This window comes from Meleagris gallopavo, chromosome 13 (genome assembly GCF_000146605.3).
Source record: "Meleagris gallopavo isolate NT-WF06-2002-E0010 breed Aviagen turkey brand Nicholas breeding stock chromosome 13, Turkey_5.1, whole genome shotgun sequence".
Lineage (NCBI taxonomy): Eukaryota > Metazoa > Chordata > Aves > Galliformes > Phasianidae > Meleagris > Meleagris gallopavo.
Window position 1 is genome coordinate 93,291 of NC_015023.2, and position 13,212 is coordinate 106,502.

General features: G+C 35.3%; 1 protein-coding gene across 1 annotated transcript in view; it reads left to right on the plus strand.

Annotated features, from left to right (window-relative positions):
* Window positions 1–13,212, plus strand: part of LOC100546462 (cadherin-8-like) — a 58,545-nt gene that overhangs the window by 22,758 nt on the left and 22,575 nt on the right. The window contains exons 3-4 of the mRNA XM_031555385.1: window positions 8,533–8,700; window positions 12,508–12,695. Of these exons, the coding sequence (XP_031411245.1) occupies window positions 8,533–8,700; window positions 12,508–12,695 (356 nt within the window). The remainder of the gene's footprint in view (window positions 1–8,532; window positions 8,701–12,507; window positions 12,696–13,212) is intronic.

Consider the following 13,212-nt stretch of genomic DNA (forward strand, 5'->3'; position numbering starts at 1 on the left):
CTAACTTATCATTAACTAGGTTTAGTCTCTGTGTAAGTCAATTCTTGGTTGAAATTTTAACAGTACTCTCAATACTCTCAACCTCCTTACGGAAACAATTCTATAATACTGGGTGTGCAGAAAGAAGTACTGATAAGTGACCCATAAAACAATAATTTTCCATTACTGTAGATGAAAAATACATATACTGCTGCAGTTCTAGTTTGCAAATTCTTTGGTATGAATTATAGGCACATGAAAGAAGGTAATTCAGAAGTTATTTTTCACTGAGTATTCTGAATATGGCTTAGGGTAAATGCTTTTTTAATGGCTTGTTCTGAATATTTTTATCCTTATCACAGGTGACTTATAACATGACCATTGGTTAGAAAGAAAACATAAATAATACATTACAAAGATTCAGATTTTCTATGAAAGGCTATGCTTGCAATTTAGTGATATCATATGAATAACAGATCTCACAGTGAACTAAAATATAGTCATTATTGTTTCATCTGACTAACTGATGTCAGGTTTGCTGACTACTGCGTATTATTATACAAGTTGTGTGTATTCTCTTGTCATCAAAATACTGACAGTCAAAATGCTAAGAGGGGGGCTTCCTAGAAGTAGCTGAAGTATACTTCCCACTTCTAAGCTTTTTCAAATGTATTAAATCATGACTGTCAACTTTAAAACAAGATTACCATAATGGAACATAATATGAAGTGACACTGCGTTCTACAATATAGAAATGGCAGAGAAAATACATTTTTGGCTGTGTCTCGCTTATTTACATTTCACATGAACTTACTTAAATAATGTCACTCTTACACATACACGAAATATATGAACAAGGCAAATTACACAAAATGCACTGGAAAATGCAGTGTATTATTTAAAGATAAAGCCTAACAATATATGAAAAAGAACAGATTTACAATGTATGAAAAAGAACAGATTTTAAATCTAATAGAATTATTTGTCAACGGTTTACGGGCTGGTTCGGCCCGGTTCCGTGACTAGAAGGGCGGAGGGATCCGCGGATCCGCGCCCCCGGGAAAAAAAAGAAATAAGGGACCCCGAAATAATTGAAAACAGTGGCAACAATCTGAGGTAAAACAAAGTAATTTACTAAATATGGTATCAACAGAATTTTATAAGGAGAGAGAATGTGAAATTGATAGTGGATCGGCCTTACCACAACGCTGAGATGAGAAGCGCAGGCGAGAAGCGCAGGCAGAGAAGCGCAAGCGAAGCAGCGCAGGCAGAGAAGCGCAAGCGAAGCAGCGCAGGCAAAGAAGAGAGCATCAGGTGACCTTGCCGGGAGTTATATCTCCTCGTTGACCGCAAAGCCCCCTGGGGAAACGTAGCTGCTCTTCTCCTCTGGACAGGCACCCGGAACTTGAGCATCAGCAGTCAAACCCCCAGTGCATTGCATGATGTTATGATGTGGAATACCGATAATGAAAAATCATGAAACCATGACATTATTATATAATATAATAATTATTATTATTATATAATTTAATTATTAAGGTTGGAAAAGACCACTAAGATCACCTTGTCCAACCATCAACCTATCATCACCATGCCAACTAAACCATGTCCCTCAGTGCCACATCTATGCTTTTCTTGAAAATCTTCAGGGACAGTGACTCTGCCACCTCCCTGGGCAGCCTATGCCAATATTTCAGGGTCCTTTTGAGAAAATTTTTTTCTTAATATCCACTTGCACCTCCCTTGGTGCAACTAAAGCCATTACATCTTGTCCTATCACTAGTTACCTGGGAGGTCAAATCCTGCTCCTCTACAGCTTCCTTTTGGGTGGCTCAGGGGAGACCTTATCACTCTCTGCAGCCTCTTGAAAGAGGTTCCCTCATCTGCTCTTCATAAGAATTACGTTCCAGACTGTTCACCAGCTTGGTTGTCCTTATTAGAAGCACTCCAGAGCCTCAATTTATTTCTTATATTGAGAGACCCAAAACTAAACAAAGTACTTGAGGTGCAGCCTCACTAGTGCCAAATACAGAGGGACAGTCACCTTCTTAGTTTTGCTGACTACACTACAAGCAAGAATGCGGTTGACCTTCTAGGCCACCTAGGCACACTGCTGGCTCATGTTCAGCCAACTGTCAAGAACTCTTGACTAATATCCCCAGATCCCCAGCTTTCCAGCCACTCCACCCCAAATGTGTAGTGTTGCATGGGATTGTTGTGACCAGTGTGCAGAACTTGACACTTAGTTATGTTGAACCTCATGCAATTGCCTTAGCCCGCTGACCCAGGTAGTCCAGATTCCTCCATAGGCCCTTCTTACCCTCAAGCAGATTAACACTTCCTCCCAAATTAGTGTCATCTGTAAACTTACTGAGTGCGCACTTGATTCCCTCATCCAGATCACCAATGGAGATGTTCAACAGTACTTTTAATGATTTAGTGTATGGCCCTGTCTGGACCACAGTGTTTAATGTGAGACTCCCCGTGGTTCTGAAATTCAGAATATAACAGTGTAGGCCAAGGAGGACTGAAAATGGCATACAGCTTGAGTCAGGTCTGAATTTTCTGTTTTTATTTGCAGTCTTTATTATCTTCCTATATCGAGTCCTTGAAATACAATTCAGCAGAATAAAAATGAGTAAGATAATGAGAATAAGTGTCCGCAACTTTTGAGCTTCTGGTGTTTTTGTGATATTACACACTATCTCTCTATCTAGTTCTTAATGTCCATTTTATTAATGCTAGTATCAATAGTAGTACAAGCTGTATGTAGTGCTGATGAAGAACATCATCATCATAAAGAGTACTGAGATGCTGAAGAAAGTTCAAAGCAGTATGGCTAAGGTGAGAGGGACTAAGTAACATGACTTAGAATACAAGATTGATTGTACTTAATTTGTATAAACTGGGTAAAAGGTGATTGAAGGAGGATATAAAATCACTCTACAAATATTTGAGAGGTCTTAGGAAAAGAGAAGCATGGAGACTGTTTCTGTAGTCACTAATCATAAAATGACAAGGTAGCACTTTCAGATTACACAGAGATCAGAAAACAGTTTTGATACAGGAAATAACATTCAGCTGTAAGGAGAAGTAATGATTTTTTTAGGAACAGAGCTAATTCATGGTCAACAGACTTCTTCTAAATAGCTTGGTTTTCAAATAGTTTAGATTTAAACTCTGGTGAGATTGGTAGAGAGATAGAACTTGCTCAATATTAGTCACAGCCTGGATTGAACTACTGCTTTCTACATTAACTGGAGCAGCTGTGATATCCCTGCCAATTACTAATTTTTAACTGAAACAATTGTGGAAGTACAAACTGGGATGGGTAGATGTTGTTCTGTCTTAGCCAGTAAGATGTACAAACTAATTTCCTGGGCAAGAAGGCAAATGTGTGCTTTAGCATATAGAAAATAGGTTCATGCGGCCCTAATAGCAGTGTTGTTCCCAGTGTAGCAGGATCACCTTCAACATGCTGGATTTCTGGAGTTTAAATTTGATCACTAACACTTGCTTACAGCACTTTTCATTCTGTCTGTATAGAACTTAATGCATTTAGGTGCAAACAGAGTATATTCAGAGTATATTTTCAAACTAGTAGGAACCTTTTCTTATCATTACGTGCTGAATATGCTGTGCAGCATTTGGAGTTGTGGCAGGGTGTTTGTACAGAGAAATGTTGATGATTCTGAAAGTTGTCTTGGTGACAGCCCATTAGAGAGAGAATTGTAGTGATAAACTGCTGGTGCAGCAGACCCAAGGGTCAGCCCTACAGTTCTTGCTTTTTACTTGTAAAGTGCAACCATTATTGGTAAGGTATGTAGGATTGGGTCCTTCAGCAGTGGGAAAAGCTGTCTTTTCTGATTAATAAAGAAAATATAAAATCACTCTGGAGTGATCTGAAAACAATTTTGACAGGCTGTGGTTGGCAAAAATGAATGACTTAAGATCAAGACAGACTGACATTTGAAAAAAGGGATTTCTATGCCTAGAGTATGTCTAATAATAGTAGTAGCAAAAAATGGATACCATATTTATGTCTCGCATTTCAGAGTAATACCTCTATCACTTTAGAAAGCTAGTGAGATAATTAGTATGACAATTTTCCTCATGCTGAGTAGAAAAACAGGGGATTTATATATAAATAATGACTTTCAAGAGACTGAAAGAGAGAGTGGAATTGAGCTACACAGCTAGATTTGGAAAACATCTGAAAAAGAAGCAAAAGCTACTTTCTGTAAAGTGTTTAGGAGAATTATTAGAAAATCATGAAAAATGAAATCCTAAAAAAGCAAGTTTCTAAGTGCTGTGCTATATGGCTATTTACTGCATTCATTCCCAGTTGGTGAGAGGGTGACCCTTTCACTATGCCAATGAAAACTTGTTCCCAGGGAAAAGAAATGGTAAGTTTCTAGTAGGAGATAAAAGCATTTTTTCCTTACTATAAAACTCAGATCCAAGCTCATCTGAAATGGAAATGGCAGTACCTACTATAGCAGGTTCTATCTGACTGTGATATTCTTGAACAATAACATATCTAGTAAAAGAAAGGTAGCATTCATTTATTCACGATGGCAAGCTTGCAAGGTCTACTTCAAAAAGAAAGTAAAAATAGAAAAAATGCATAAATGGAGGTAATGTGAACTGAAAAAGTAGATAAAATAGTTTGTAGGAACATAAGAAAATACAGACTTAATAGAACAATATTCAACCTTCATCTCTTTGTTTAGCAGAGAGACAGATGGTGCCACCTTCCCCATACAATTTTAAAAAGTAAACATTTTAATAAATTATGCACACTGTTAGCTTCTCTCTTAAAATAATTTTTAAAATGTCACAGAATCACTCCACATGGAATTGTGTAACATAGCATTCAATTCCTCACCTAGTCACTATTTTTACTGTGGCTAATGGCTTTGATTTAAAATACATCTCCATCTGAAGGTAGTTCAGATACTCCTGTAATTGATAATTTTTCTGCAAAGTTAACCAACTTATATAGCAAATACAGATATTTTTCTTGTCTTCCTAGAATAAAAGTCCTAGAGGCATTAAAACTTAGTAAGAAATGTGAATATTTGATGGTAATTTTTATTTAAAAGATTATGATTTATTTGAAGAGTAAATTGAATTTTAAAATAGTAGAAGTATGCTTGTATGACATCCTCAAAGGACATGAATTTCTTTAAATTTCAAGAAACTTAGTCGTGCTCTATTCATTTCTTAGGAATTATAGTACTGGTTTTCCAGAGGTCTCAAAGTGAATATTTTTTATGGGCTCTAGAATATCTGAATTCAGTGTGTTTCAGGGGAGAACAAAGAATATATCTTGTGGCTCTCTGAAGAAATCACAAGATTGATTTTGCAGAAGTTTTGGTCCTAAATGGCTGTTATATTTAATAAGAAACTCCATGAAGTTTTTAGCATGGAAGATCAAAGCAATTACTTAGTTCTTCAAAATGAAGAAGGGAAAGTTCCAAAGCATGCTAGTTGAAATAGCAGGAAAATCTTCATCAAAACACGTGAGACAAATGAGATTCTTAAGACCACCTTTCAGGGTCAGATTCCAATTTTGCATAGTGCTTGCTTGGATTTATTCCATGTTCTCACTTATTATTACGTGTACTTTTTTAGTGTTATTATAGAGATTCTTAAAAAAAAGAAGAGGAAATTGAAAAGTGGAAAACAAATCCCTTTTCCTGTTGTTCTTCTTGCTTCTCTTCCTCTTCATCAGCTATCGCCTCTGTAACATTGCTTCTTTTCCCCTGATCTTTTTCAGTGTGAGACGGTGTATATTCTTCCAAATAGCTTCTTGAAAGTAGTCCACAGGGGAGCATTTTAACCGATTCAAGTTGTGAGGCAGATTGTGTGAATTGCTCAGTGTGTGTATTTAGGATCACTGTAAAAGTAAATTCCATTCTGCAGCTGTTTTATTTGCTATTGAGCAGTGTGACACCAATAGCTGTTTAGGCAAAGCAAGTCGGTGAAAAAAAAAGAAAAAGAAAGAACTTCTAATATTGAGGATATTCTCATTATTTGAAGAAATAGCTTGGAATCATAGAATCACTTAAGTTGGAGGGGACCATCATCTAGTTGGAGAGACCCCCTGCCATGGGCAGAGTTGCTGGCCACCAAATCAGGCTGCCCAAGGCCCAAGTTCTTTTCTCAGTCTGTATTCATATCTGGGATTGCCTTGACACAAGTGCAACACCTTGCACTTGGCCTTGTTACATCTCATTATATTCTTGTGTGCCCAGTTTTGGAGGTGTGCAGGTCAAATATATTACTTCCTGATTTATTTTCCAGCCCATTTCCTCTTGTTTCCAGCTTTAGTTAGAGGATCTGTAGCCAAATTATAATTCCTTGGACTACATGTCCATTGCATTTTTTCATAGACTGAAGGTCTGTAGAACATTTTAGAGCAGAAAGAGACGAAGCCTTATCTTACGCAAAATGAAGAGAGACCTTAAGAAGAGAGGCATCACTGCATAGTGAGCACCCTTACCCCCAGATCATCAGATGTGCCCCTTTTCATTCTCAACCTACACTTGTCTGTTAGGTTCTTAAAAGACCTTCAGTGATGGAAATACTATAAATTCTACAAGCAGCCTTTTCCATCTGTACTTACTTAGCCTTCTCTGGTAGAAAGTGTTCTCCTAATGTTCTAGTAAAATCTGATGTGCTTCAGTTTAAACCCATTTTTTCATTTTATTTTTAGGTCCATCATTTTCCCTCTTATCCTCAGTGGGATAGGAAAGTAGCTTTCAGTAATTTTTACATATTTGGCTGCTGAGTCTATGTTCATGGTTCCCCAAATGACGCAGACAGGATTTTTTTTCTCATAGACTTGGACACTCCTTATCATTTGCAGTACAAAAGAGGAACACCCAAAACTGGACATGCTGTTTCAGCTGTAGGATTACCAGTATAAGTGGACTGAAAAGATTGTTCCATAGTTCTTGCATATTATATACTAGATATTACATACTAGATAATATATCATCAGAAAAGGTTTGAATATTTTTTACAACAAAATGCAGTTGACACATATTCAGCTCTTTTTGACACCACATTCTTTTCTTTCTCATGAGTCATCTGCTCTATTGTAATTCTGAAGTTAATTGTTTCACCCACTCAAAATACTTTTTACTTGCCAAACTGAGTTGCTCTACTCTACTTTTTTAGACTAGCCAATCTGTTAGAATTATTTTGAACTCTAATCTTGTTCTTCCAGTGATTGCAACTACTCCTAACTTTGTGTCATCTGAAAGGCTTGATAACTTTTTCCTGTCCTCCATCATTCTGAATGATTCTAGAAGCAGAAAAAATCATATGAACCACTTCATCCATCTATCCAATTTGACAGTAATCCATTGATAACTTTTCTGAATACAATTTTCAGCATCGTCTACATGCCTTACATTAGTTTTTTAGTAATTCTCTTATCTCACTTTTAAACTACTCTCCTGTTCGACACATATCATTGTTATCCATCATAGCATGCTGAAAGTGATTATGGTTTTGTTCTCAATATGTTTCTGGGTTGAAGTAGAGCGGGTTGCATGTTCAATGAATTAATGTTCTGTATGCTGTATGCCTATTAGTATTTAGCGAGTGGAATTGTTTTTTAAAAACAGAAACTTTATCTTTCATTCAGCCTCTACTAAATAATTTATGACTAGGACAATAGATAGGAATATTGAAATTACAGATTGTGTTAGTATTTTCATCAAGAAAAAATCCCAAGTTTTATTCTTTAAAAGTGACGTGCTGGAATTCTGATGTAGATCCTTTTTAAGGTATTTAATCTTTCTTTTTTTTTTTAAATCTTTCATACCATAGACAAGGGGTGTAGAGTTTTATACGTCAAATCACAAATTAAAATACAAGCCTAGGAAAAAATGATCACTTCATTGAAATAGTTAACTTGAGTTAACTTGATTCTTAGAGTAAAATGAAGAACAGTAAATGTAGCATCTTTTTTATAAGTCCTTTGTAGGCCTGGTTTTACTATGTAAATTACAGTGTTGGCTTTTTAAAACATAAAATAAAAACAGGAAGACTGTCTGCCTAAAAATAATAATGGAAAAAACTTCTAATAGGCTTAATACAAAACTAATTGAAATAATGTTTCAGGTCTACTAAGGAAAAAAATTAATGTAGACCAAACTCTGATAGCCTGTGTTAACACACTCATTTAAAACAGTGAAGTTAATTGCAGGGTGGATCATTATTATTCCTAATTTTTTAATTCTATGGGAAAATGATTGATATCTGTGAGCGATAGGAAAGGAACTGAAGTGTTTATCAAGAAAAAAGATTCTCAGTTTTGACTGCAATTTCCTTATCTTTTTAATTAAATCAAAGTAAAAAAAACACTAATACACTGTTTTGAAAAACCTGAATTTCTTCTTTGTCCTTGGAACTAAAAGACAACTTAACTGGACCTTTAGTGTTTTTATACCAAAATTTACCTATGTACATAAAATTACTTGCAAAACTGGATTTGGAACTGTAGCTGATGGTCTTCTTCCCCTGTCCTTATTCTAGCTATAATTAAAACAGCTCTTCCCAACATGGACAGAGAAGCCAAAGAAGAATACTTTGTGGTCATCCAAGCAAAGGACATGGGAGGACATATGGGTGGACTTTCTGGAACTACAACAGTGACAATTACACTCACTGATGTTAATGACAATCCTCCTAAGTTTGCACAGAGTAAGTGTCATTACGTATATATATTCTCTTTTATAAGAATGTTATATAGCACTTTTCATAATTGTTTTTAATCGAGACTTTTTTTAATCATCATATTGTCCAGGTTTGTATTGTAATTTAAAAATATGTAGCTGGTACCACAGAAAGATTAATAGTCCTTTATCTGATTAATAGCTTTAGGAAGGAGGGGATTATGCCCATTACAATGTACACAGTCCTCTGTCTTCCTTGTTATCTCTTATATATACATGCAAAAGGGTTCAGGTTGTTTTTTTCCCATTTTTTTAAATTATGGTGTTTTTTCCTTTCTAGTGCAGTTTTAGTTGCTTTATATGCGCTTCCATCTCATGCAGACAAAGGACACTACCAGTAAAAGACATATGTAACTGATAAAAAGAAAGAAAGATTTGACTAATTAGGTAACAGTGAAAAAAACAAAATAAGTCTGAGTCTAGATAATTGTTGATGTTTAATTCAAAATCCATATTTACTGCTGTGGTTCCAATAGATATCTTGCTGGGCTAGGTTAAAATGATTTGGCATCCTGCTGAGATTCTCAACAAGCTTTGTAGTCTATTTCAAAGATGAAGACAAAAAGAAAAAAGAAAAGGAAAGAGCATAATGACTGGCTTGATTTTGTTTGGAACAGGTACAATCTAATACGCTATCAGAAACTTACCTTGTTATCCAGTTTGTTCTGAAAAAAACTTGTATAATATTAAGAGTCTGTATTGGGTTAGGAGAGAGTTCACGTCTTGACTTCGCCTAATTTTTACTTTTCTAGAAGCATATTTTTCTAACAAGGTGCTTATGCACCATATGTAAAATTATTTCTTTTCCATAAGTATCAGTTAAAGTCCACTTTCGTGGTGTTCTGATGACACAAAGAGAGAAATGGACTTGACTCATTAATCAGCATGTGATAAATGTGAACTCCCTAAAAAAACACATAAAAATATATAGAGAGAAGCATTATAAAATAAATAAGCAGAGGTAAAAGCTATTTGCAAAAAAAGAAGAAAAAAAAAGAAAAAAATTAACTAATTGAAGTGTTTTTTAACAGATAACAACTCTATGCACAGTAAATGGTTTTCTCATTATAAAAGATGAATGCATGTATTTTTTATTCTGAGAATGCATGGCTTGCACTTGTGGAGTAGTGTTTTTCAACACATGATGACAAGTCCCCTAATAACATACACATCTAAAGATGAGATTCCTGGTTGAACCATATCACCAGCAATCAGAGGGACACTTCTTTCACACCTGCAATGTACAGTAGCTCTACCTGTGACTGTGGATCTACTTCTACCAACTTGCATGGCTTTTGTATTTGTATCAGCATCTTCTGTGTCAAAAAGCCTTTGCCAGCCAGTTTGAAAAAAGCTGGTCAGAAAGTCAGCAACAGAAGTGATACTAATTGGTACATTTGCTGAAGGGCTCAGCAGGAAGCGCAGGATTGAATGCATATGGAGATGAAACTATTTTCGCTGTGCAGTTTACTCATATCTGTTCTCCTATAGTTTGCATACAGTGACATGTTGACTGGGTAGGATGAGGAAAGCTGCATCACAAATCCCTGAAATATATTTTCTGCGTGGAAAATGTAGATTAGTTTTCCTTCAACAAAGAGTGAATTTCTGTCTTCAAAGCTGTTATAGCAAGTGGGTTGCAGCATAGAATTCAAACTGCCATCTAGGAATAACAACTTTGTTATAACGCTGATGATTGTACAACTTCATTAGAGAAAGAAAATTGTGTGTACTATTGCCTTATAATATGTATATAATGCATTTAATGAGAGCATGCTGTAGTAAATACTATAACTAGATCCTATTACAAAGTCTGCCTTTTAAAACTGAGTATTCCAAGCATGCTGCCAAAAGTTACAGATTAGTCATGACTCTAACCTTACAGAAGAGCTGATCAAGTCTGTAACATTTTTTACATTGTTAAAGTACAGTTTGCATTTCCCTGGAAAGGAAAATAAGAAAGGATCAAACTTACAATAGAGTCTAACCAGAATGAAATAGAAATTCATAAGATGTAATACATGCTGCTTTCACAATAAATTGTAATGAACTCAGAAAGCAGTGTGTTTTATAGGTTTATTGTTTCCAGGCAGGACAGAAATGTATATTTATAGTTAGATTTCAAAGAGTGTTAGCCTCCTGGGTTTTAGAAATGAAAAAGATGAACTTTCACTACTTCTATGATCTCTTTAAAATCACTTTAGAGGCATTTTAAAAGTCGTTGAAGTTTTTAACCTGGCAGTTTACCATAGATTATACTGAGAAGAACTGTGCACTGCTGTGAAAATCAAAGCTTTTCAGAGATGCATAATGTTTATTTTTGGTCAGCTCTGAACTGTGATATCTTGACAGGACATTTCATAATACTTGAGAATAATTTATGTAAAAGAGTCACCTGCATCATAATAACAACATTTTTACAGTACTTTGTAAGCTATATTAATAAATCTGAAAAAAAATATATCAACCAAAAATGCAGCCACCTATCTGGAGAGTTAATCCACAAATCATGGGTAGCAGCATAAATTACAATACATAATTCCATCTATGGAGGTGCTTTCTGTACTAGGGCTGCTTTATCAGCTTCCTGTTGGTGAGCCATTCTGAATGTTCTGGAGCAATTTTGATAGTCTCCAAATTATCTCCAGTAGTTTAGCCTAGAAACTGAAATGAAAAAGAAATCTCCTTAGAAAAGGCTATACATAAAGCTCATGTATTGATTTGTGTATTTCTTATGGTTTCTTTCCTACTTTCTACTGTTGCTGCGGTAATCAACTCACAAATAGTTTCATTGAAAGCACTGGAAAAAAATTGGTTTTAGAAAACTTGCAGTTGCACATTACAGGATTTCATAGAACTTCTGTGATGAGAAAAACAAGTCCAGCTTCAAAGTGTATTGACATCGTTCTTAACAGTCTTACCTCCTAAACTTCAGTTCTTTTTTGACTAAATTAGCTACTAAGTATCACCACAGTTGGTTGGATGGTATATTAACCATCACATCATTAAGACTAAATTACCAAAAGTTTTTTTTAAAAAGGCATTTTGTAAAACTTTTTTAACATAAAACATGCCCGTGCCTTTTTAAGTCAGATGGGTTAAAGAGTGTGGTACAAAGAAATAAAATTGCTGAGGATTTGAACAGCCCTTCCTTCCAGACTTCAGTCAGAATCTACAAATAGTAAATGCAGTAATTAAAAGAATGAGAAGTTATTGTTTCTTTTACACTATAAACTTGGTGCGTTTCCTTGAACATTCACTGAGTAATTTTTACTACACAAGTGACACAGAAAGTGGTTGAAGCCAAAATCAGATCAAAAAGTTAAGGGTAAAAAGGTTAATAAAGATCAGAAATTGTAAATGGCATCTTTACAATACTACTGTGTAAAAAAACAAAGTTTTGTATTTGAGTTCCATCAAACCCATAGCTGCAAGTCTGTAAATACAAAAGTAAGTTCACCAGTACCTGCAGTAGATGACATATGACATATTTGTGGTGTTTAAATTAGCTTAATATTTATGTTCAGCAACAGTGAGCATCCAAACAACAGGAGGCGGAATGCAACTGTAATGAAAAGAACATTCATGTGCAGTAAACTGAGTATTGCTATGAAAGAAACACGTTTTGCTGCTTTCCGTAAATAACTCCTGTAAATATGATTTGTATCATTTGCACATCTCAGGATTTTGTATTGGGAAAATATAAACAAATGAAGAGCACATAAGAGATACTGGAATCAGATGTAATGTTTACTCTTTTCCTCTTATTCTTAAGGTCTGTATCACTTCTCAGTAATGGAAGATGTTGCTCTTGGTGAACCCATAGGAAGGGTGAAAGCAAATGACTTGGATATTGGAGAAAATGCTAAATCATCGTATGATATTATTGAAGGAGATGGAATGGATATATTTGAAATCACTACAGATGCCCAAACTCAGGATGGTGTTATTAGAGTGAGAAAGGTAAATTGTATCTCTTAAATAAAAGCTTATTTTAAGACTGTGGGAACATGCTGGATTTCCAAGGGTCCTTTAATCTATGAACGAGATGTCAAACCACACTGATAAAAGTAGGGATGTATAAGCAATATCCATCAGATCTGCTGTTTAGGTGGCAGCTAGGAAGATTTTCATGGCAGTATTTTCTATTCTGGGCTGCTTTGGGCTTCCTGAGTCCAGCCACTGCTTCATGTGCTCAAATGATACTGTTTTTCTTCCTTGGTTCTGAAGGGGAAGAGTGTATCAGAATTTGCTTTATTGGTGATGTAAATTTTCATAAAATCTTAGATGAGTACTCATCAAATGCTTCTCTCACTTATTTCACTTGCTGTATTACTGGTCAAATAGTGCTTAGGGAAAAAAAAGTATCATACCTTATTATGTAAATTGCCTGATGTATAATAGCCTCAGTAGTCTAAATTTTATCATGTTTAACTCTATTTGCTCAAGGAATAGTGATTTCAGTGAACTTTTTCAATTT